A 25,866-nucleotide genomic window follows, 5' to 3' on the forward strand; every position below is an offset into this window, starting at 1 on the left:
GCTTGATAAATTACATTTAAATAGTAAAAAAAAAAAAAAAAACGTTTCGTTCTATGACATTTCATTTGCTCGGTTTAAACCACAGAAAAAACTAAGATTTAGTTTGCTCTTGCTCAAGTTAACGATGCTCTTAGTTTGAAAAGACTTCATGCCCCGGAAGCAGACGCCCATGCCCCGCCCCTCTCAGAAGTGTTTACGTTGCTATCCTCCTCCCTGTGGGTGGGTGTGTGTGTGAGTGAGTGTATATGAATGTGTATGAATGTGTGTGTGTGTTTGCTATGTGTGTGTGTTCTTCGTTAGTTTATATATCAAGGATATAATAGTTTTATTCATTCGGATACAAGGCACCTCAGACGGAGGAACCTCACCTGCACAGCCTTGATTCACACTGAGGAGTGTTTTAACTGAAGAACTTCTGCGAGACAAGGTAAGTCTGTGTGATTTATAACGGTTTATTTATTTCTCTTAAAGATTTTAAAGTGGATCTTATTGAACTCTTTTAATTTAAAGTTTGTGGTTGAAGCTATACAGAATCTGAACTGATCATATTCTTTAAGTCTATAAATTATTGACCAGATCAGTCATAAAAGTTGAAAGAGTTCAAATAACGATGTATTCATCATGAGAACATAACTAATCAAATAAATAATACATTTCATTACATTTTACATGTTAAAAGCATCGACAGGCGTCATCTATAAAACTTTTTTTGGGGGGAATGTGTTCACTTTTATCTTTAAAAGCGGATCTTCTGGTTCTTATTAGTCGTTTTATGTCTCTTAAAGAAGAGCCATAAACGTTAATTACGAAATGGTTCGTTCTTTTGAGTCGAATATTTTCAATGCATCTCTTAGCTGACCGTTTCGCAATACGGCTCTGAATGATTTGTTCGCGAATCGGGTTGAATCAGTCTTGAGTGATTGTCGAGTCAACAGCCGCTGAACAGAGGATTTCTGAATTGAGGATTAGACTGATGGGGTGAAATATAATTTATATACACTTTTAATATTCAAATTTATTTTATAATTATTTAGAAAAATAATGTAAAGTGTTTTAGGTTTTACAAATTTAACAAACAAACGAGACCGAGTTGATTTAAGAATAGGGATTCATTTAATAATTTTTTTTTAAGAGATCACTGAATATATATTACATAATATACTATATAAAATAATCACTGAATCTGATTTTGGGACGCTGAGTGTTGCAATGGAGCCGGACTTCTCATCACTAGCTACTTAAAGGGACAGTTTACCCAAAAATGAACATCTGTCATTAATTACTCACACCCTCATGTTGTTCCAAATCTGTAAGACTTTCATCCATCTTTAGAACACAAATGAAGATCTTTCTGAGGAAATTTAAGACCTTTCTGTCCCTCCATTGACAGCTACGCAACTGACATTTTGATGCTTCAAAAAGTTCATAAAGAGATCATAAAACTAATCCATATAAATTGAGTGGTTTAGTCCAGATTTTCTGAAGAGACACGATCGCTTTATATGACGAACAGATTGAATTTAGGCTTTTATTCACATTTAAACATTCATCGACTCACACATCAGTTGAGGTAAAAGGAAGCTCAAGCATGTTTGCTTGACGCGTGAGAACCAATGAGGTTCATTCTCGTGTTACGCAGCGCCTTTGAGCTTCCGCAAGAACCAATGAGGTTTGTTTTTGCTCGTCAAGCAGATTCGGTTGAGCTTCTGTTTATGTTCGCAGAAAAATGTTTAAAAGCCTCAATCGAAAATCTGGACTAAACCGCTCTTATGGATTAGTCTTATGATCTCTTTTTGAAGCATCAATGATTCAATGTGGTAGTTGCGTGTGGCAATGGAGGGACAGAAAGCTCTCTGAGCTCGACAGAAAGTTCATAATTTGGGTTCCGAAGATGAACGAAAGTCTAACGGGTTTGGAACAACATAAAGGTGAGTAAACGATGACAGAATTTTCATTTTTGGGTGAACTATCCCTTTAATGTCCCCTGGGGTTAGTAATATGATACTTACCACTGACCTCCTCATGAGCCCCTGGATCCCCGCTGAACAGGATGAATTGTATTTGGCTGGTTAATAAGAGGCCATTCATAATCATCACAAAATCTGTCTCTCTTCTCAGATGTTTCAGATTAAAAAGATTTGCTGTATAGGCGCTGGGTATGTTGGCGGTCCGACATGTAGTGTCATTGCCAGCATGTGTCCCGAGATCACAGTGACGGTGGTGGATGTGAATGAATCCCGGATCAAAGCCTGGAACTCTGATACCCTGCCCATCTATGAGGTAACAACGCAAAAGCAATAATGCGGTTGACCTGTTAACTTTCACCCCCTTTGTGAGCATAAATCTGATCTTAAATGTTTGTAATTAATGAATGCCTTGGAATACAGACCTATTTTTTTAAAGCAAAAAGGGAAGTGTAAAAAGGTTTTACCATAACACAATTCTATTATATAACTTTTTTTATGTATTTAACACAAAATATATATTTTACAAAGTCGTTTTTCTTTAAAATGTCTAGAAAATCAAAGCAACGTTTCTAATCAAGTTGTTTCCAAAGTTTTAAAGGGGTGGTTCAGAATTTTGGACATCGGACCTCATTTACAAGTTAGCCTGTGTGTTATTCAGTTTTCAAAAATGTTCACCCAGTCCTTCCAGTTGCATAGTTTGCCGGTGCTAGGCTAGCGCGAGTCAACGGTATCTGTTAGCCTGCCATTAAAACAGTTTTACCCACGCCACAGTACACCAAAAGCAAATAAATTATAACGCCAGACTACCGATGTAAATGTCTGTTGAGAGAATAATGTTAGAAATCAAACTACTCTTGCATCTCAATGATCGCATTACATTTACAGGAACTAGTTTCTCAGCAGCGGCGGGATTTTACTTTGCTCCGGTTAGTAGTACTGCGCCGAAAAGTAAACACAGAAGCGCACTACAGTTGGGACGTCTAGCTAGCTATATGTAGCTGTACATTTTCTGCACTGGCACCACCGGTCTCCCGATGTTCTGTCCCGGTTCTGCATCTCCAGCTGCTGTTGTCTCTACAGACAGACATTCTTTCTATTTCTGCCCTTTTAGCATCCATCTCGATTAGTTATTCGTCTGTGTATTCCGGCTCATACATGTAAGTTACGGTTCGTTGAATAACACACATTCCTCGCCGGCATCGTCTCCAAAGTCCAAAACATTGCCATGGCTTTCAAACGTGGCCATAGTCCTATGTCTTGTTGATTTCTTCGTGAAGTATACTCTGCTTCTGCTGTAGTGATGAGTGTCAGCGGCAGGTAAATACACTTGCGTGATTGTCATGTGGACCGGCTCTCTCGGTTGCCTAGGTAACTTAATATCACTTCGCCGCTGTTGTAGACTGTGCTAATAAATACAGGGAACAAAGTATAACTATTGCAATGCGATGAAAGGGTAGTTTGATTTTTAACATTATTCTCTCAACAGACATTTACATCGGTAGTCTGGCGTTATAATTTATTTGCTTTTGGTGTACTGTGGAGTGGGTAAAACTGTTTTTAATGGCAGGCTAGCTGATACCGTTGACTCGCGCTAGCCTAGCACCGGCGAACTATGCAACTGGAAGGACTGGGTGAACATTTTTGAAAACTGTCTCCACTGATAAATAACACACAGGCTAACTTGTAAATGAGGTCCGATGTACAAAATTCTGAACCACCCCTTTAAGTTCATATCACCAAAATTGAGCCCCTCTGAACGGATTTAAAGTACTGTTCCCATGGTAATGCAATGTCCAGTTTCAAAATGGTTTTCACAGGATTGATTTTGAGAGTTTAAGCTTTCGGATGATACCTAATTTATGATGATTACTAAAATATGAAATAAAAAGCGAGCCAAGTTAAAGGTGCACACAAATATATTTTCCTCATTAAAAATATTTGTACCCCTAAATATTTGAATAGTACATTTGGTAGATGTGTTTAAAAATGTAAAGAAATACTTCAAATGCTTTAGCTAATTACAGATTTAATTTAAAGGGATAGTTCGAACCAAAAACGGTCATAATTTACTCAACCTCATGTTCTTCAAAAGAAGACATTTCACACTTGGATATTTCACCCAAACATTAAAATTGATAATTTACTCACCCTCAAGTTCTTCCACGCCTGTATGAATTTCTCTCTTCTGCTGGACACAAAAGAAGATATTTTGAAAAATATGGGTAACCAAACAGTTGATGGGCACCATTGACTATTTTGTTACCGACATTCTTCAAATTATCATCTTTTTTTGTTCAGCAGAAGAGAGAAATTCATACAGGCGTGGAAGAACTTGAGGGTGAGTAAATGATCAATTTTAATGTTTGGGTGAAATATCCAAGTGTGAAATGTCTTCTTTTGAATGAGAAATGACCATAACCAGTTGTGTTGTGAATGTGTCTCTTCTTCTTGCTGTTGTAGCCGGGTCTGAATGAAGTGGTGTTGTCTTGTCGTGGGAAGAACCTCTTCTTCTCCACAGATATCGACACTGCCATTAAAGAGGCTGATCTGGTCTTTATTTCTGTGAGTGCAACAAACTATTTTAATGTGGTTGTGCATATACCTGTAGGTGCACAGACTATAATATCTTTCTCTCTCCTCAGGTAAACACCCCAACTAAGACGTACGGTATGGGCAAAGGTCGCGCTGCCGACTTGAAGTTTATTGAGGCATGTGCACGCCGCATCGTGGAGATGTCGGACGGGTATAAAATTGTTACGGAGAAGAGCACAGTGCCGGTCCGTGCAGCTGAGAGCATCCGCAGGATATTTGATGCAAACACCAAACCCAGCCTCAACTTACAGGTGTGTATGTGTGAACGTCTAAATATTCCTGTGCTTATATATGGGGAAGGTGAGCTTTCTTTTAAACATACAAATTTTAGGTTAAATTGTACATAAATATATAATGTGTTTTAGGTGCTGCAACTTTGATTCATCACCTTTTTGCTTTTTTTGCATTGTGATACATTTTCTCAAGTATAGGTATTCACTGTAATCATTCACATTAAACTGATCAAAAGTGACAGTAAAGACTTACTTTGTTATAGAAATTTCTATTTCAAATACATGCTGTTAAACTTTCTATTTATCAAAGAAAACCAGTGTCCACAAAACTTACAACTTAGGACAACTGTTTTCAACACTGATAATAAGAACACACACACACACACACACACACACACACACACAAAATATATGTGTGTGTGTGTGTGTTCTTATTATCAGTGTTGAAAATAGTAGAAATAATAATAATACACTGATAATATGAAGAAATATGTATATATAATATGCATATGGGTGTTTGTGTGTGTGTGCGCACTCTATGGGGGTATTAAATAGAATAGTTGGAAAGGAAATTGTTCCTAATTGTGTCTTTTTTATGCTGTAAATACATTTTGTGTATGCACACAAATGACTTTTAAATAACCAGTTGTGTTGTAAAATATGCTTCTACATCAGTTTGACATTTTTACACAACCATCTACTTGTAAATATAATCAGGATTAGGCTGTTGGTTTGAAAGGGATTTTCTGTGAAGTTTTTGCCTCTCTCAACTCTAAAGTGAACTTTTAAAACTGGGTTTGTGGACCTTCCCAGTTTATTCTATTCTGTGTTAATGAGCAACCTTTTTCCCGCCTTTTGATTACAGGTTCTCTCTAACCCAGAGTTCCTTGCGGAGGGTACAGCAGTGAAGGACCTGAAGGACCCAGATCGTGTCCTGATTGGTGGAGATGAGACTCCAGAGGGTCAAAGGGCTATCAGTGCTCTCTGTGCAGTTTATGAGCACTGGGTCCCCAAATCACGCATAATCACCACCAACACCTGGTCCTCTGAACTTTCCAAATTGGTATGTGCATGTTAGGTGTATAATTAGGGTGTGTTCACAGTCATGTTTAATGTCTTGTTGTATGTGCATAGACACAATAGTATTTTTACCAGCTGAGCACTTGGGGTCTTGGTCGACTTGTTTGGTGCGCACCAAGGTTCAAACTTGTTCAAATGAACCGCTCTAACAGAGCACCAGAGTTCGCTTTAATCCAACCAAACCTCCCAGGTCAATGAGTTAAATTGTAGCCAAACCTTAAATTTGATATGTAAAATTCATATTTTGTGCATGTTTTAGGCAGCGAATGCATTCCTGGCTCAGCGCATCAGTAGTATAAACTCCATCTCTGCCCTGTGTGAATCCACTGGCGCTGATGTTGAGGAGGTGGCCAGAGCCATCGGCATGGATCAGCGCATTGGGAGCAAGTTCCTCAAAGCCAGCGTGGGTCAGTACATTTGTTTTTACCCCATCTTAGTTCCACATTATTGGAACTTTTTTGTTTTGTAAAAGTGTTCAAAATGATATAATAGAATGAGATTAAAGAGAATTAAAATTGCCTTAATATGTATGTGTCTGAATCAGGTTTTGGAGGAAGTTGTTTTCAGAAGGATGTGCTAAATTTGGTGTATCTGTGTGAGGCACTGAATCTCCCAGAGGTTGCTTCATACTGGCAACAGGTAAACCTCAATTTGAATACTGATTTAATAATCCACATCCTTTTTCTGACCAGTTTTTCAAGGCTTTTGCACACCTCATATCTGATCGCTTCTCAGACAGCTCCTTGCGCTCTAGTCTCTATTTAAACGCTCACACATCATGATGTTAACTTGGGAATTCAACTTGAAATTTTAAAATTGTGATTTCCAGGACATGAAAAAAATCTTGACAATAAATACATTAAAAACTTTTAAAAATATGAAACTATTCTAGTAAAATATGGAATAGTTTTGCTCAGTTATGCACAGCTCTAAAATATTTTATCAGCATATTGCACTCTTTGTTGTATTCGTAGCCTATCCGTTGAAGTCAAAAGTTACAAAATATCAATAATGTAAAATAAATTACATGTTTTTTTTTATTTAGCACTGCAACGAAAATGTTTTATTATAACGGATGTTTACATATAGTCCACAAGATATCATAATATCTGCATTTACACAAATTAAAGGTGAACTAAGTAACTTTTTTACCTTAACTGAACAGCTTCGGAGTCATTGGAATGGTTATATTACTTATTTCGGGTTGAATGGTGGTCGTTTCGCACCCCCCTGGTGCCTGTGAGCGGAAAATTCGCACTTGCAACCGCTGGCCGCCGCATCAGGAAGTCTCGCGTGATATCAGGTCTCGCGATGTAAACAATTGCTTTACGGCCAAAAGAAATCTGCTAAAATGCTGTCATTATTGCGCTCCCTCACGCTGTTCGAACCCGAATGAAGAAGACGTTTTAAAGAATATCCCATCTGCTTTGATGTCGTCGATCTACTAGCCTCTGGTGTCTGAGAATCGCCTACGAGTTTTTACAACAGTGTTGTCAAATATCTATTCCGAAGCTGTGGGGGGAGCTCTAGAGAGAAACCTGCGAGCAAAAAGCGAGAATACAGCGAAGAAATCCCGAAGTTACTGAGCCCTGCTTTAAGCAGTTCAAAAGTTTACATACTTTCAAATTGATTCTCACTAGTGTGTGTCATTACGGAAAACATTTACTGACGCTCCAGAAGGCAAAACATTAAATTCAGGGGGTGTTAACATTTGCACAGGATGATTGGAGGGTAAATTAATCTTATTTTGTCTTCTGGAAAATATGTAAGTATTTTATGTAGCTTCTGCGGGGCAGTGAAATAAGAAAAATTTCCAATCATCGTTCAAAGGTTGTGTGTTGCCTTGAGCATCATTGCATGTTTGCAGCTTACGATCATCCAGGTAACAACACACACTATTAAAGGGAAACTCCACTTTTTTTGGAAATAGGCTCATTTTACAACTTCTCCAGAGTTAAACAGTTGAGTTTTATCATTTTGGAATCCATTCAGCCGATCTCCGGGTCTGGGGGTCCCACTTTTAGCATAGCTTAGCATAATCCAGCAGGCGTAATGATATGACGCAGCGCCTTATAATAGTCCCCAGCTCGGTAGCCTATTATCAGGCGGCATGCGCTGCGTCATATCATTACGCCTGCTGGACTCATGGTACGGCAGCAAAGTTTCTTGATTATTACGCAGGAATGAGAGTATAGTTCCTAGCCATATCAGCCTAGAAAATCGCAACTTTACATTTTCCGTCGGTCTTAGTACACGATGTAACTACAGAAGAGTCAAGTTTTAAATAGGAAAAATATCGAGATGCTAATGGTCTTGTCCGGTTCAATTCATTATGCTAAGCTATGCTAAAAGTGGTACCGCCAGACCCGGAGATCGGCTGAATGGATTCGAAAACGGTAAAACTCAACTGTTTAACTCTGGGGGAGTTGTAAAATGAGCCTATTTCCAAAAAAAGTGGAGTATCCCTTTAAGAATTAAGAATCAAGCATATGTAAACTTTTGAACTGGATCTTTTGTGTAAATTCAGTTTAAATGGTCTATATGTATACAAACATAATGTGACTTGAACTGTACATATATTTAAAGTTCCTCTCAAATTACTTTTGGTGCAATAAACAATCCTAAGTAGTTAATTTTTCTCACAAGACAAAGAAAGTATACAATTTCATTAGAAATCAAAGTGAATCATTTCGAATCAAGTGTGACCAACCAACACTACAAAATAATGCTGCCCCACCAAGTTTTGGAAATGGCCCCTTAGTCACGCAATCCTAGCACCAGGCCTGCTTTGTGGCATATGTTGGCTTTGTTCAATGAAAATTTGCATCAAGGCAGCTTTAATCTCACCAAAAGTCATCAAATGGTACCAAACATCATTGGTTGTTACATGAACAAACAGCAAGTTTAAATATGTGCAGGTGCCCTTGAGATTACTTGAGAACTGTGAGGGGGATGATTTTTTTTTTTTTTTTTTTTTTTGCAAATACCGACTTGCACTACCATTCAAAAGTTTTTAAAGAAATGAATGGTTACACTTTATTTTAAGGTGTCATTGTTACAGTGTAATTATATATTTAAGAACTGAGTAATATTAAGCAACTACATGTACTTGCTATAGGGTTAGGGTAGGATTAGGGTTTGGTTGAGGGTTAGTTCCACGTAATTATGCATAATTTAAGTACATGTAACATATGTATCAAGGACACTAAAATAAAGTGTTACCAAATTAATATTTCTATTCAACAAGGATGCATTAAATTGATCAAAAGTGACCGTATAGGCCCTCGAGATCCACTTTCCTGCATAGGCCGATCAGTGTATGACATCAAAGTACCGTGATTCGAAGTGATTCGAAAGCATACCGAGTTTTATTTATGGTAATTACAACATGGCGTGAGCACAGCACAACTCGTCTGGAAAGTGCCAATGTTGAGAACCCCTGGTATAGGCATTTATAATGTTACAAGAGATTTCTATTTTAAATAAATGCTGTTCTTTTGAACATTCTATTCTTAATAATAAGAAATGTTTCTTGAGCGCCAATCGGCATATTAGAAGGATCATGTGACCCTGAAGACTGGAGTAATGATGCTGAAAATTAAGCTTTGTCACCAAAGGATTAAATTACAATGTATTCAAATTTAAAACAATTATTTTAAATTGTAATATTTTTTACAATTAAATTGTTACTCTTTTTACTGTATTTTTGATCAAATAAATGCCTTAGTGAGCAGAAGAGACTTCTTTAAAAAGCATTAAAAAAATTAATATCAACCTCAAACGGTTGAAGTCTAGTGTACGTTCTGATGAACTTTCAAACAGCAACTATAGTAACAATTTGATATCTAAAAATGATTTCGATTTGTTTTTGTCTAATCTTTTACTTTGTATTTCTGTATGTGCAGGTGATAGACATGAACGAATATCAGAGAAAGAGATTTGCCTGTCGGATCATTGACTGCCTGTTTAACACAGTTACAGGGAAGAAAATCGCCTTGTTAGGTTTCTCCTTCAAAAAGGACACGGGAGACACCAGGTACATGCAGGGAACCAGTCACTTTGAACCAGTCATTTTAATTTATGACCGCTTTATCACAAATTATTATGTGAGAAGTCAAAAGCTGTCTCTCTCTCTTTTACCTACTAAACAGACAGACTGTGAGATGTCAGAACATGAGTTGATCATCAACTTTGTGTATTGAAGGTTACATAAAGTTTTCTTGGTTTGAACTATCTCCTATTTAAAAAACTTAGCACATGCTAAGCGTGCCCATCCCACCCATGACCTTTATCTAGAGTTAATGAGAACAAGTCATGCCTCTGCATGTGTATCGTCTCAGAAACATGACTCTGCAGATTATTCCCACCCCCTATTATTCTCTGTTTGCACGTTCCAGACAGTTAGCATTAGTGGTAGGGATTTTTCAGCGACTTTTTGCAAGTTACATCGATAGACCAGTAGGCCGTGACAAATGATTTACTTTATTTATTTATAAATTAACTTTTCCATTTATCGGCCAATTTGGCTACTACATTTTTAAGTTACCGGCCATTCAGAACTTCTACTGGCTTATAAGACTTCAAAAGCCTCTCAGTCCGTCTAAGGTTTTCTATATTATCATTTTTATCAGGCTCCTATGTATAGGTTTCTACCCAAGTACCGGCATTTCTGAATAGGCTGAGGCTGGGATTTAGTGAGTTTGATGTGAAAGTATTTGATGAACGTATACTATGTGCGGAGAGCATTCACTCAATATTATTATCTCATTTTTGACAGGTTGCTTTTAAAGGCTTTTGCATCGGAGGTCTACGTGTGTGTGTGTTATAAAATTTGGATTTCATACATTTGATTCCTTATTCAAACTAAATCCTGTCATCTAGCTGTCTCCTCCCTTCCTCTTTCATCCTCATCACCAAAAATGTGTTTTAGGTGGACAGATCAATACAGTACAAAAAGCATAAAAAAATTTAGGAGGTTGGAAAATAAGTTACCTTGAGTTTACTTTTTAATCTTTGCTATTGCTTCAATGCAAATGAAGCGCGCCATTATTTGTTGCGTAGTGACGTGTGTTCAAGTAAGCCAGATATGCGCAGATTCTGCGCAATACGTTGTATCGACTGACGAGTTGAGAATTTGCACTAAATCTGCGCAGATTTGGCTTTCACAAACTTCAAAGCGAGTAAATATAAGTAACCTGCCAAATTGGCTAGTGATTTGACAGCGTTACCCGCCACAGTTGATTTTTACCCGCATTTGGCGGGTGTTAATTTTTTAAATCCTGATTGGCTTGAGTGAGTCACTGAGTTAATTCATTCACACTGATTAAATTACGAGGAAAACGTGGCTAATTTGTGTTGCTCAGAGATGCGCTACAGTTAGTTTATTCTGTTTGGAAGTATTTTCGTTGATAGCTCAAAAATATGCAAATTAAATAGTGATATTCTCTATTAACTTTTTTTTTTTTTTTTTGATTAAACTTTATTGTCCTCAAGGGCAATTCTTTGTGTAGACAGCAGTATACACATACACATATAACAACACATATAACAACACGACACACAAATTACAATAAATCATTTAAAAACCTAATTGCAGCAGGTATAAATGAATTTCTGTATCTATTTGATTTACACAAGGGGAGTTTAAATCTCCGTCCTGAAGGAAGTAGTTGAAGATCAACACACAATGGATGAGTGACATCGGAAAGGACTAACTGGCCCTTCCTAGTCGTCCTATGCTCATAAATTTGTGCAATAGTCCTTAATTCAATCCCCACTATCTTACTGCACATTATAACTATGCTTGACAACTTCCTCCTATTCCTAACATTAAGATTACCATACCAACAAATAATAGAAAAACTTAAAACCGCTTCGATAAAACAAGTATAAAACATTTTCATCAAAGAAACATCCATGTTGAAGGATCGAAGTTTCCTTAGAAAATACATACGCTGAAGAGCTTTTCCTCTTATAATATCAGTGTTTGCCTCAAATTGTAATTTATCATCAAGTACAGTCCCTAAATATTTGTACTGGGTAACCACTTCTACCTGATGTCCCTTTACAACAGAAGGCAACACAGGTACAGAGCTCTTCTTGCGGAAATCAATTAACATCTCTTTTGTTTTCGAAGCATTAATATTTAAAAATGAAGCATCACACCATTGGATAAAATGATCTGTCACTGGACCAGAATCTGATTCAAACTCATTAAGAAGAGACACAATCACGGAGTCATCCGCAAATTTAACAATGTGTCTCCCATTAAAAATACTACGACAATCGTCAGTATATAAAGAAAACAAAAGAGGAGACAAAACGCAACCCTGTGGGGTACCTGTGGAAGACAATAATACATTCGACAACACTCCATTGACACATACTCTTTGGGATCTATTGGTTAAAAAATCCACCAACCAACGCACAATGTTTAAATCTAAATGAAAATTATCAATCAATTTCTTTGCCAAGATAAAAGGCTGAACACAATTAAAAGAAGAAGAAAAATCAATAAATAGCAAATGTACATGATTCTTTTTTCCTTCCAAATGTCTTAAATCATATTCAGTAGGGTACAAGTGGCATCATCAACTCCTCTACCAGATCTATATGCAAACTGCATAGGGTCAAGTGCTGACTGTGTTGAGGCTAAAATCTCCTTCCTTATTATTTTTTCAAAAGATTTCATAACCAAAGAGGTTAATGCAACAGGCCTATAATCTTTAAGAGAAGGAGAATTTCTTTTTTTCGCAATTGGCACCACAATGGCATCTTTCCATAGACGAGGGACTTTAGAAAGTTGTAATGATTCATTGAAAATAAATGAATAAATCCCTGAAAGCTGCTCTGCACAATTCCTCAACAACCTTCCACCAATATGATCAGGGCCTGGACTTTTCCCAACCTTAACCTGACCAAAACAACTACGTACATCAGCCTTATTAATTTGAAATTTAACAGTAGTATTCTGAGTCACTGAATTCCCACAATAATCAGATAATTCTTTTGAAAAATCATGATTATCAAAACGTGTGTAAAAAGAGTTAAAATCATCAGCTAATTCATGATCAGATTTCCCTCCTAAAGTAATACATTTATTCTTCTGTTTAATTCCAATTATAGACTTCACTCCATCCCAGGCTACATGAGACTTCCCATTTGTAAACATAGTTTCTATCTTTTCCTTATACCGTAATTTTGCTAATTTCACCTCATTTCTAACTAGTAACTGGTTTATTTTTTTCCTCAAACAATATAACCCCAACAATTGAGTGAGATTTACCTTTGCCCAAGATGACTTGCAGTGCATTTTATTTTTGCTACTGTTCTCTACTAGTTTGCCAGTGGAATCATAATTAGTCTGTAAACAGGAGTCTTGTGTTCTAAGTCCATCCTATGTGCATGTGTGTTTCAGAGAGTCGTCCAGTATCTATATCTCTAAGTATCTGATGGATGAAGGAGCCAAGCTGCATATTTATGACCCTAAAGTGCTAAAGGAGCAGATAATCCAGGACTTGTCTCAACCCAGCATCTCCGGAGACAGCCCAGAGAGAGGTATGTGAGTTGAGCAGATAAAACTGTGCTTTAGGTCTCTTTGAATGATAGGAGAGAAAGACAATGCCGTGTCATGCTGAAACTCATGTCTAGGAATGCGGGACAAAGTTTATTGTGTCTTGTCTAATTTGACTCTCATTCTGTCTGCAGTTTGTGATCTTGTAACTGTGACGTCAGACCCCTACGAGGCGTGTGAAAGTGCACACGCCCTGGTCATCTGCACTGAGTGGGACATGTTTAAGGTACATGGCACACGCACAAAAAAACACACACTGTTGTGTGACATCACTCTACACCCCATGTTGTTCAAACAGTTCCAAATAGGTGGCGTTTATTTGTGCTTGGTTTGTGGTTAAAACAAACTAACTATTTTACCTTCAGCAAATGTAACAAATATAATTTGGAATCTGTAATGTCACTTTCCACTCCATGCCATCTAAATGGCACAAAACCTGTATTCGTTTGAACTGTATTTGTGCAGGTTTTAAAAAAAACAACAACCTGTGACTAATATGACCCCTTCTTAAATATAATAATAATAAAAACTTTTTAGGAAGTTACATCACTCTCCACTCTGTCATCTAAAATTGATCCAAAGCTGTGCCGTTAATTTGTGCTTGATTTGTGCCCGCCTTAAGAAATAATACAAATATAATTCCAGACAGTGATGCCAGAAACCCTGGGTGCAAGTAAAATAAATTATTTTTAATTTAATTAAAAAAAAAAACATTTAGAAACAATTATGTCACTCACCCCATGTGGTCTAAATTGTTACCAGGGCTGTTCCTTTTACTCAATTTGTGTCAGTTTTGTGTATCTACTGATAATGTTTAGCATTTTTTTAGCCCTAATGCATTCATTTCCAAGTATCTTTGCAAATTTTCTTAATATTTTCTTAGTAAATGTTTGATTTACGTATTTATGTATAAATGTAAAAAACATTTAGAATACTAAAATATATTTTGAAATATGTTTTGAATAAATACTAAAGACATTTAAATGTAAACTTTTATAATACTAGTTAAAAAAAATTTTTATAATAATAATTTTTAGAATAAATACAAAATTAGACAATTAAATGCAAGTATAATATTATAAATTAATAAATGTTTGGTTTATGTATTTTATATATGTGACCCTGGTCACATGGGTAAATTTTTTGAAATTGAGATTTATACATCAATGGTTACATCAAAGCTTATTTATTCAGCTTTCATATGATGTATGTTTTGTTAGGATAAGACAATATTTGGCTATATTTGTCAGCAACTATTTGAAAATCTGAAATCTGAGGGTGCAAAAAAATCTAAACATTGAGAAAATCGCCTTTGAAGTCGTCCATTTGTGTTCGCGATTGTGCTGCATTCACTTATAAAAATAAATGATTTTTTTAATATTTATGGTAGGAAATTTACAAAATATCTTCATGGAACATGATCTTTATTTAATATCCTAATGATTTTTGGCATAAAAGATCATTCTGACCTATACAATGTATTGTTGGCTATTGACTCGTGACTGGTTTTGTGATCCAGGGTCACATATTTTAGAAATTTTAAAATGTCGTGCTATTTTCTTTTTGTTGATAATTTTAGAATATATACAAATTTATAAATGTAAATATATTATAAATGTAAATTAAAATTATAGATTTAAATTCATAATGTGTATGTGTATATATATATATATATATATATATATATATATATATATATATATATATATATATATATATATATATATTTATATATATATATATATTTATATTTATATTTCTAATTATATATATATATATTTTTTTGTATTTGGTCCAGTGAAAACATTGGTGCGATATAAATTTGTATTGGCAAAAAACTCCTTACTGTTGAGCCCTGTCATGGTTCTTTGATAAACCCAGTGTACTGAATTATTAATAGTTTTGTATATATAATGAAATGCATGGTACTACAAGGTACAAAAAGAATAAAAAGAATTCCATGGTACATAGTGCTACTTATTTATGGTTATAAGTATTATGTTTGTTTTTAGGATCTGGATTATGAGAAAATATATCACAAGATGTTGAAACCAGCATTTATCTTTGATGGACGACGAGTCCTGGACCATCTGCACACTCAACTACAGAACTTTGGCTTTCAGGTCAGTAGTTATTTGTGCACTTAACACGTTTATGTTTGGACCCACTTCTCTGACTCATTTTATTCACTTCATTAGTTTACATGGTTTAATGTTGTGTTTTGCATAGATCGAGACCATTGGAAAGAAGGTAACGACCCGAATCCCCTTCACACCATCTGGAGGAGCTCCACGAATCAATGAACCACCAATCAAGAAAGCCAAAGCCTAAGACGCTGACACACACACATGCATGTGCACTTTATATTGATTAAAGTCTTTTGCTAAGAAAACCAAATTAATTTGTGACCGTTCCTGGAAAACTACAGACTCCTCCGTTTGTAAAAATGCATGTGCTCTGTGTGTGTGTGTTGAACTGTTTAACAATGTTTTTTTTTTTTAAGACTGAGTTTTATCTCTCAAATCTGTTAGCAAAATGCAGTGATTTAATGTTTTAAAGACTTTATCATCTATGTCTTAGTTTGTTTTAAATCAAGATTCTTAGAATGTTCATTATATACACATACATATATATAATATATATATATAAAAATGTATAGCTGTGCTCAAAACTGGTGTTAATGCATTTCAACGTTCCACTACTGTTCAGTAGAGTATTATTGGTTATGGCTATCAGTGTTATGGATTTTAGTGGCAAAATTACCTACTTATTTGAGAGCGATGTCTGAAGGAGCAGCAACATGAGGAATGGTAATTTTGGGACATGTGGGAAACATTTGCCTTAAATTTGGCATGCGAATACACCAGCTGTTTGTGTCACCCAGTTATTAATCATTTATTAATCTTTTGATATATATTGTTGGACCTGCACTGTGTATTAGTTATTGTAGAGTCACATCTGTAGCTTTTATAAAATCATCTCTTACTGTACAGGTTTGTAATTGTCATGTACAATGATTGCAGAAAACTGATTTCTTAAATAAATATGGACCAATCAAAGAAGCACTGTCTGTCGTTTATTCATTTCACAGACCTAAAATACGTAAGATAACCATGGCTGAAACAAACAAACAAAAAAAGCACAATTATGTATTTTGACAAGTTTAAATTGAACATATTCTATTTATATTACTTAGATGATACACAATATACAGTTCTTTAATCCATTTCTAAAACAATCAAATATGTTCATTTAAAGAATGTTATTGCAACAATTTTATTTTGTGATGTGTATACTTGAAGGAATAGTTTACCCAAAAATGAAAATTTACATGTACTCGCAACCTCATGTTGTTCCAAACCTGGTTAAAAAAATAAAATAATGCATGAGGATGAGTAAATGATTACATAATTTTTATTTTTGGGTGAACTATCCCTTAAATAGTGTTTATACTGTAGGGAAAGAGAGAGGATAGACAGGTGATGTTTAGCAGTTTTACTCTGCTGCCGCTGTGGTGTCTTCAGTCTTTCTCTTTTCCAGCAGATTCTTCAAAAAGAACTCGCCTAAGAAATATATATATATATAAAAAACATGAGACAGTGCATTTATGTATGCATTAACAGTATGTGCAAGTGTGTGAGCTTCATGATTAGTTGAAACATGGGAGTCAACGTTTGGCTGCCCTGATTGTCAAAACTACACCATCTTGTTGTAAAAGAACTGATCTATTTAAAAGTAGATTAAATGCTGAATGGAAACGACAAGATGCGCATAAAAACTTGAGTACTCAATTTGGGCGGATGATTTTTTTATAACATGCACATAAACTAAGACGATAAGATAACTGGACTAACCAGCTGACCAATTTCATGGCACAGCATCTCAAATGTTGGTTTGGTCATTCTGAAATGAGCCAAAGTCTGTCATCAAAATGGTTGAATATAATGACCTCCCAGAATATGATGATCTCACATAATTATGTTCTCAAACACCAGGGGTCTCATTTATAAAACTGTGCGTAGGAACCTTACTAAAAGTGTACGTGCACCCGAAAGCCAAAAATGGCGTACGCAAAAAAATATTCAGACTTATGCTGCGTTCCAGTCCAAAACTGTCATGCCCTTCACTCGCAAACTTCCCTCCGTCTCGTTCACTCGGATGTACGTCATTGCGAGTGCCCACTACTGGCGGAAACTGCAATGGGCTGAACTGGAACGTCCTAAGCCCTTGATCACTTGGAATCAGCTGTGGAGTTGATTTATTATTTACATTTTTTTTTCCTTTAAGAATTTGTTTAATGCAGCATCCAAATGTTTATGTGTGTTTGGGTTGTTTTAAACAAAAAATATATATAATTAATATATCATAGAGTTGTCTGTTGTGGTGGTGATTAGATGAGATATGTGGTGACGTCACAATCGTACTGCATTGTGGGACATATAGGTGCCTGAAGTGTACATTTGAAGCAGACTCGCTCCCTCGGTCAAAATCGAGGGAACGAGGGTCTGTCCATATAAACTTCCCTCGTCCACTTCACGAAGTGGAACGCACTTCAAAATGGCGGCAGGGATTCCCCCAAGGGGAAGTGCTTAGGGAAGTTCGCAAGTGCGTGTCTAAAAGTGGACTGGAACGCAGCATTATAAAACCGTTCGTACGCCAGAACCTGCGCAGAATTCACTTTATAAATCCCAGTCAGCGGAAGATTGTGCGCACATGCGTCTCCTCCCCGAAATAACCATATCTGGAGCTTACAACGCCTAGTTTTACTATGCAGATCCTCATCTGCATATCATTTGCATATGATTGTTCATCCACGTGATAACGTTTAACGGTACAAGACACATTACATTAATAAAAATCATGTAGTTGTCTATCCTTGCCTTGTTTTTGAATACATAAATCAAATAGTGTAAAATACATTTCAGAGAAAGTTTTTCTCAATCTTTTCCACTGGCCGAATTGTATTTTTAATTGATTTATATGTTTAATGGAAACAGATAGGCCTTGGGCATTATTTGCACGAAACTATTTTCTCAGACAATCTGGTATTATCATGATAAGCAATTATCTCTGTGGTTAAAACATTAAAACACAGCACGCCACAGGAAAAGTGTTCAGAAACATCGCATCCACAACAAATATTTCTATTGACTGAATAGGCTATAAAAAAAATGTTGTAACTCCTCAGTAATGATTTCATGTTTAAGTGTTTAACTCCATTAATTTGAATGGCATATTTAATCTAAATGTTTATATCAGAAGTAAAACATAGTTTAAATCATTATTTTATTTATTTAAACTGTTATTTGCGTCAGTTTCACAAAACGGCCCAACGCGCTTGCTGGCGCGGACATTTAAGAAAGGATGGATATTTGCTTCAAGTGACAGGCTTGGTGAGTGAAATTATATTTTGTATTATCTTTCTGTATATGTCTTTAGATTTTCTGTCTAAAAGTGACCAAAAAGACATTTAACTCCAGCTCACCATCGGTGTCGCCAAACTGCTCCATCTCCAAAACGTTCGCACGCATGGGTCAGAGTTCGCAAATTTTCCCGTCAAGTTTGTTTTTATAAATCACAACTTGTGTGTCGGAAGTGGCGTACGCCTCTTTCAGGGCCTGTTTTGTGCGTACGCAACGGTTATAAATGAGGCCCCTGGCATCTGGCATCTGCATCCGAAAGTAAAATAACACGAGCCACAGTTGCTTCCCGATTTTTTTACAGATATTTTGCTGCAATTTTCCAGGAAGTGAAGATTTTGTTCTCTTAAACACATAGGATGGAAATGGTGCTTTATTTTGTGCAAAAGTTCATAACTTTGGACGGAAACATAGATGGTACTGCTAGTGAATAGCGTTATCTACACTAGGTATTGTATAAATCTTTATAAATTTAAACATGCACTCAAGGTTACCTGCTTTGTAAGAGGAGCGCACAAGTGGCCCACTGGCTGTGTAGACAAAGCCCATCTCCTGGCCAACCTTCTCCCAGTGAGCAAACTTCTCAGGAGTGACATATTCTTCCACCTTCAATCAGACACACTGTTAGAATGATGTGTTCAAGAAGGTGCCATTCTAAAAGTGCGTTATGAGTGATGACACAGAATGAAACTAAAATGATGTATAAAACAGGAAATGTGGCCGTTATCTATAATAGATTACTTAAGGTACAGTCACATATTAACATTGTTCTGCAAATTTTTATAGGTGAAATCTCTAGTCAATGCAATAGGAATCCACTTTTTCATGTGAGGGCAAACGCTTTAAGTGTTTTTCTTTTTTTTAAAGGGTTTAAGTTGGTCACATGGATTCACCGCATTGATCAATAGAAAGCTGCTTGGTTTAAAAGTGACTTCTAGGTAAGATGTGCTTCATACATTGCTACACTTTTAAAAATAGACTATGGACAATTTCGCTGACATTTTGCTAATGCGACCACAAATTTATTCCTGAAATTTGCACAAAACCAGCCAATCACACTGGAACTGGTGATGTCAGCCAGCATAATGCCACTGTGTGCAGAAAGCATCAGATGGTCAGTGAAGAGACTGTGCCATCTAAAGGTCTGTTCACACCAAGGATGATAATAACTATAAAAGTTGTAAAAATCATTCTAAATGTAAAAGAATAGAGTCCGCACACCACAACTATAACGATAACGGCACAGAGAAATGATATCCTAGCTGATGACTGATAAAAACAGTGACAGCCAATCAGAACCCATCATGCTGAGCTAGAGCATTTAAAGCGACAGACGAGATGACATAACTGCAGAGCATATTATATTGTGCGTTTGTGTGGGTGCTAATATAGTTATAGTTATCGTGCTTGATGTGAACGGGCCTTAAGACAGAGCTTGGCTGTTTTATCATTATGTGTTGTTGTACCTTGAGATGGCGTTTGGTTGGCTGCATGTACTGGCCCAGTGTTAGACAGTCCACTCCAGAGTCCCTCAATTCTGCAAGAAGACAAAGAACTCTCATATGCCAATATATTAATATTTATTTACCTCCTAATATAAACATAGAATACATGTGAAACTCTGGTATGAATTAGTGTAGGTAACGGCACGTTACCCTTAAGAGCAGCAAGTATCTGTGCATCTGTCTCTCCGAGACCCAACATGATGGAAGTCTTTGTGAGCACACTGGATTTCGCTTTTTTAGCATGTCGTAAAACACTCAGTGATTGGTCGAAGTTTGCACGGGGGTCACGCACATGCCTTAAGGTCAAAGATCAAAGATCAAAGGTGAAAGTGAGATCTGCAATGAAATCTCCAAGATTTGAACAGCAGTGAGAATCATTAAGGATGAGAACTACTGTTACGAATTTACTCGTTAAGGTAGACTAGATATTTCTGCCATCTGCTGGTGACTGTATATACTACAAAAAAACAACAGATTAAACTAAATAAAAATAAAAATATTATTTGGAAATATTTCAATATTTTATGAATATTTTATGCTTAAAAATAAAAATGCACAGAACTTTATCATATTAAACAACACTTTTTTAAAGCTGTCTGTATTTCTTGACTTTACAAACTGCATTAAAAAGAATTCTTAAAAAAAAAAAAACACGTATAAGAAAAATTTAACAGACATGACAGCATTTGTATGCGAGTGCACAAGATGCACAAACCTCTGTAGTTCTCTAACCGTCTCTACATTGTGAGCATAAACATCAAGCCCAGACAAAGCAATTTTCTCCACTGCTGCCAGATCACCGCGGAAATCAGGAGTCAAACACTCTACCAGGATTTTAGGGTTCCTTAAAGAGAAAAGATCATGTATGAGAGAAACAAATGAGTTGATTCTTAAAAAAAAAAAACACAGAGTCATCTCTCTACCTTTCTTTAAGGCTGGAGACGGTCTTTGCAAAATGTTCAGCTCCACCATCAGGAATGTCTGTCCAGCATAATAAAAATATTGTACGGATTAGGAAACATTACAATACAATGGAGAATTTTAAAGACTCATGAAAACAAAACTGTTTTTCTTGGTCCATGTCTATTCGCTTCTATATGCCATGCACATATTATTATTTTAGGAAAACGACAAAAATTATTAATGACTCATCCTGCACTAAACAGATTTTCTTCCAATCAAATGCTTTCTAGGCAGAGGAGAATGCCCCCCAACAAGTATAACTTGCAACTGACTAGTAAGTAGCAAACCATGGATCATCGCTATGACATAACTAAAGCTAAACTGGCTATTTCAAAACAATCAAGATGTCCTTGTTCCAAAAGCAAATAGGTCAATAAGAAAGGAAAATGTCTGTGAAGGCATTTTACAGAGTGTTTAGCTTTGGGTTGTTGTCGTTTTCATGTTTCCTCACCATCTCTGTCCACTGATGTGAGGACTACATAGTCCAGTCCCCATGCTGCAATGGCTTTAGCTGTGTTATATGGCTCATCAGGGTCAAGAGGTGGAGGACGCCTCGCTGTTTTAACGGAACAAAACCTACAGCCACGTGTGCATGTGTCCCCCATTAACTATGGAACGAGTAAGGGAAATCAAGCAAAATCAAGATTCCTCTGTTAGGGAAGAAATACTGTTTGAAAGACCATTACATTGAGATATTATCCTTGTGTTTTTCAGACCCACCATTATGGTTGCTGTGGCAGTGGCATACTCTCCTCCCCCCCAGCATTCCCCAATGTTTGGACAACGGGCCTCCTCGCAGACCTGTAACCAAAGAAACAGTGTTTATTTCATGTACTACTGGTCTAGAAGCATAAAGGAATAATTCGCCTTCAAAATTAAATTATTGTCCTCTTTTACTTCCCCTCTCTTTTGAAACGTTCTTTTTACCGTGGAACACAAAAGGAGTTATTTATAGCGGAATGTCCAAGTTGCTCTTTTACAATAAAAATGGATTTTCAGTGAATAGCAAAATAACATCTGTTCATCACACTACTACACTTTTGTTTTTGCCGCCGTTTTTCATGAGCTGACCTCAAAGATCTAAAACTTTTTCTAAGTAAAAAGAAACCATCTCAGGGAAGCTCATCTGCATGCTCGTCGTCCTCATCGGGGTCTCGACCTGACTGCAGTTCGTCATCGTAACCGACTTGAGTGGGCAAACGCTCACATTCGATGGCGTCTGGAACTTTGGAGAGGTGTTCTCTTCATGGATGAATCCCGGTTTTCACTGTACAGGGCAGATGGCAGACAGCGTGAATGGCGTTGTGTGGGTGAGCGGTTTGCTGATGTCAACGTTGAGGATCGAGTGGCTCATGGTGGTGGTGGGGTTATGGTATGGGCAGGCATATGTTATGGACAACGAACACAGGTGCATTTTATTGATGGCATTTTGAATGCACAGAGAGACCGTGACGAGATCCTGAGGCCCATTGTTGTGCCATTCACCCACGACCATCACCTCATGTTGCAGCACGATAATGCACGTCCCCATGTTGCAAGGATCTGTACACAATTCCTGGAAGCTGAAAACATCCCAGTTCTTGCATGGTCAGCACACTCACCGGACATGTCACCCATTGAGCATGTTTGGGATGCTCTGGATCGGCGTATACGACAGCGTGTTCCAGGTCCTGCCAATATCCAGCAACTTCACACAGCCGTTGAAGAGGAGTGGACCAACATTCCACAGGCCACAATCAACAACCTCATCAACTCTATGCGAAGGAGATGTGTTGCACTGCGTGAGGCAAATGGTGGTCACACCAGATACTGACTGGTTTTCAGACCCCCCACATTTTAGAGTGGCCTTTTATCGTGGCCAGCCTAAGGCACACCTGTGCAATGATCATGCTGTCAAATCAGCATCTTGATATGCCACACCTGTGAGGTGGATGGATTATCTCGGCAAAGGAGAAGTGCTCACTAACACAGATTTAGACAGATTTGTGAACAATATTTGAGAGAAATAGGCCTTTTGTGTACATAGAAAAAGTCTTAGATCTTTGAGTTCAGCTCATGAAAAATGGGGGCAAAAACAAAAGTGTTGCGTTTATAATTTTGTTCAGTGTATATAGCTATATACACTACCTTTCAAAAGTTTGAGGTAAATACGATTTTAATGTTTTTGAAAGAAGTCTCATGTTCACCAAGGCTACATTTATTTGATCAAAAAATATGATGTATTTTTATTCTTTTTGTAGCTTGACAGACCCTGGTTCTCTTCCACTTTCATTGTCCTGAAAACTTCTATTATTGTGATCCGAGACAGACGTTATAGTTAAATGAAATGAATGTCAACATGAATTTTAATTTATGAAAGACCTATTCCTTTAATTGAACTGTAAAATTCTCACTATTGTGTCATGAGTTGAAATGTCAGGCATGTTTTCAGCCACTCACTGTGTGTAGGTTCAGTTCTCTAAGTGTGTTCTTCAGTTTGTTGAAGTTCTTTCCTATAGGAATCTCTGTCTTTAGCCATGGTGGTAGCCTTAGCCTGGGAAAACAAACAACTGGTTAAATCCTATGGACTGGACTTTATACATATATACGTAAATGTTCATTTTTCTTCCTCAAGTTATCTATCTATCTATCTATCAATCATAAAAAGTATTAGGCCTATATTTTAACTCTATAAACACCTAGTGTATCATATTTGATACACAAATTTCTAGGCCCTCTAAATTTTCAACATAATATCTGCTGAAAAACCTGTTGCACACAATCTACTATATGCCTTCTGTCCTCTGATTAATAGTTTACTCTTTAAAAGGCATTTTTGTAAATTCTAAAAACGTTCCCCTTCAGGTCATGGTTCATGTATTTTTGCTGTGAAATCTTCACTGATTTTATAAAGTAAACAGAAGAATAACTTTTATGTTGTTAGTGATATTTTAAAATGAACTCTTACTGGACTGAAGCTACTGAGGTTTACTTCATTATCCATACATACTTTTTTAGGAAAATCAGGTTAAAATGTAGCAACAAATAAATAAATAAAATATTATACATCAGGCTTTTGAGGGATGTTTATTTGTATAGCTCTAACATCATTTTATTTTATTGCATTATATGTTTTGCCACCCACAATAAAAACTACAGAGCTTTGATCATAAAACTAAACATTTAAATATCCTCTTACTAATACATATTATTGGGAGAAATAGAATAACAACTTTTGTATTTTATGCAAGTAGGCTGCTATACTGTTACAAAGATCTCATTGATATACATTAAAAGCTATCAGAATTTTACCTTTTGGTGAAATATCAGCAACTACACAAAGTTGTATATTTTTGCTCAGTTCGGACCTCTGAATAAAATGGATGTTTTTTCCCCCTCCTTGGGTATGAGCACCATATTCAAATGTTTGTCTAAACTAAAGGGTAAACTGTTCCATAAAAAAAATAAACCCTGCTTTACAGGGTTATTTTCATACATTTTACCAGGCAGGATATAAAAATTAAAAGTCTGTGTACATTCAGTAATTAAATCACACATATCATTTATTAACAAATAACATCTAACTTTATGTCTAAAGGCACAATTGGACAGCACTGATAAAGTGATTAAGTGACCTTTGCAAAGTGATCACTGTGAATGAAGTCATAAAAAAAAAACAAGGTGGTATTGGTGGAGTATTGATGGCCATGGCGCTTTGATTAAAAAAAACTGAAAGATTTCCATACTGAAAAATGTTAAAGCGGTGTCCATTCGTTTACCTTTCTCCCTTCCCTCTCTTCAGGTTGCCTCTGTATTCCTCCCACTTGCTCTTTTCTGACAGTTCTCCTGATATGAAGTCCTGGAGGTTCAGTCCATCCTCTTTTAAGTCCTTCTTCCTCTCGATGATTGTGGAAGTGTTGGCAGCAGTGGTCAGTCTGTTACAGTAGTAAACCTGCGACCAGAAGCACGATTCGAGCGTGACCTCAATTTAAAAACTTTATTGTATCATCATCAAACAGTTTAGCAGTTCAACAGTTTAGCTCAGCATAATATGCATATATATATAAACTAAAAAAAACTAACAAATTTTAGTATATTAAATCGGAGGACATTATACTGTTATATTGCAGCAACTTCTGTACAGGCCTGCACCGGTTGAGCACCGACAGGTAACGTTAGCACTTAACTATTTGACATTATATTTGTGTACAGTCAGTCATAAAACTAAAACAGAACGAAGAACTCGCTTACATTAGACGCCTCAAAGCATTTTGATGGTAAAAATAGATGATGAGAAGAATAACGACCCGCAGCACAACAACTTTTGCTGATCAACGCCATGACTTCAGATTCAGCATGAGCCTGTCATTGACAACAATCGCTCTGACATCGATTATGATTAAGACCAGAGCGTTATATACCTGACAAACATGTGAATGTGATATATTTTATTGTTAACATATGCATAATAAATACATAAATATATATTTCTAAAATCTAATTTAATAATATTTACTGATAACCTCAGTTGTTTTGCTTCAGTAACGTGATTTT

General features: G+C 36.5%; 2 protein-coding genes across 2 annotated transcripts; one reads left to right on the forward strand and one right to left on the reverse strand.

Moving 5' to 3' along the window:
- The first annotated feature begins 215 nt into the window (after nt 1–215).
- Nucleotides 216–16,507, forward strand: ugdh (UDP-glucose 6-dehydrogenase). The gene is made up of 12 exons (XM_084399972.1): nt 216–427; nt 2,119–2,280; nt 4,428–4,529; nt 4,610–4,810; nt 5,658–5,855; nt 6,132–6,279; nt 6,417–6,511; nt 9,778–9,908; nt 13,290–13,429; nt 13,580–13,671; nt 15,458–15,568; nt 15,675–16,507. Exons 2-12 carry the CDS (start codon nt 2,119–2,121, stop codon nt 15,774–15,776), a joined length of 1,482 nt encoding a protein of 493 aa, XP_084256098.1. The 5' UTR covers nt 216–427; the 3' UTR covers nt 15,777–16,507.
- On the reverse strand, nt 16,500–25,703 carry lias (lipoic acid synthetase). The gene is made up of 11 exons (XM_084399980.1): nt 25,564–25,703; nt 25,092–25,264; nt 23,773–23,866; nt 22,054–22,134; nt 21,785–21,941; nt 21,294–21,351; nt 21,086–21,214; nt 20,521–20,666; nt 20,332–20,402; nt 19,360–19,471; nt 16,500–17,008 (listed from the first exon to the last, which is right to left on the reverse strand). Exons 1-11 carry the CDS (start codon nt 25,651–25,653, stop codon nt 16,941–16,943), a joined length of 1,179 nt encoding a protein of 392 aa, XP_084256106.1. The 5' UTR covers nt 25,654–25,703; the 3' UTR covers nt 16,500–16,940.
- Nucleotides 25,704–25,866: the final 163 nt, after the last annotated feature.

The sequence above is a fragment of the Rutilus rutilus genome (assembly GCF_951802725.1).
Source record: "Rutilus rutilus genome assembly, chromosome: 2".
In the NCBI taxonomy this organism is placed as follows: domain Eukaryota; kingdom Metazoa; phylum Chordata; class Actinopteri; order Cypriniformes; family Leuciscidae; genus Rutilus; species Rutilus rutilus.

Bases quoted from the DNA above. Each gene is read 5' to 3' on its own strand.
- ugdh (XM_084399972.1), top strand. From the start codon at position 2,119: ATGTTTCAGATTAAAAAGATTTGCTGTATAGGCGCTGGGTATGTTGGC. The intron at 2,281-4,427 runs GTAACAACGCAA...TTGCTGTTGTAG, and splicing joins ATACCCTGCCCATCTATGAG to CCGGGTCTGAATGAAGTGGT. The intron at 13,430-13,579 runs GTATGTGAGTTG...TTCTGTCTGCAG, and splicing joins CGGAGACAGCCCAGAGAGAG to TTTGTGATCTTGTAACTGTG.
- lias (XM_084399980.1), bottom strand. From the start codon at position 25,653: ATGGCGTTGATCAGCAAAAGTTGTTGTGCTGCGGGTCGTTATTCTTCT. The intron at 25,265-25,563 runs GTAAGCGAGTTC...TTCTGGTCGCAG, and splicing joins AATGCTTTGAGGCGTCTAAT to GTTTACTACTGTAACAGACT. The intron at 21,942-22,053 runs GTGGGTCTGAAA...CTCGTTCCATAG, and splicing joins CTGCCACAGCAACCATAATG to TTAATGGGGGACACATGCAC.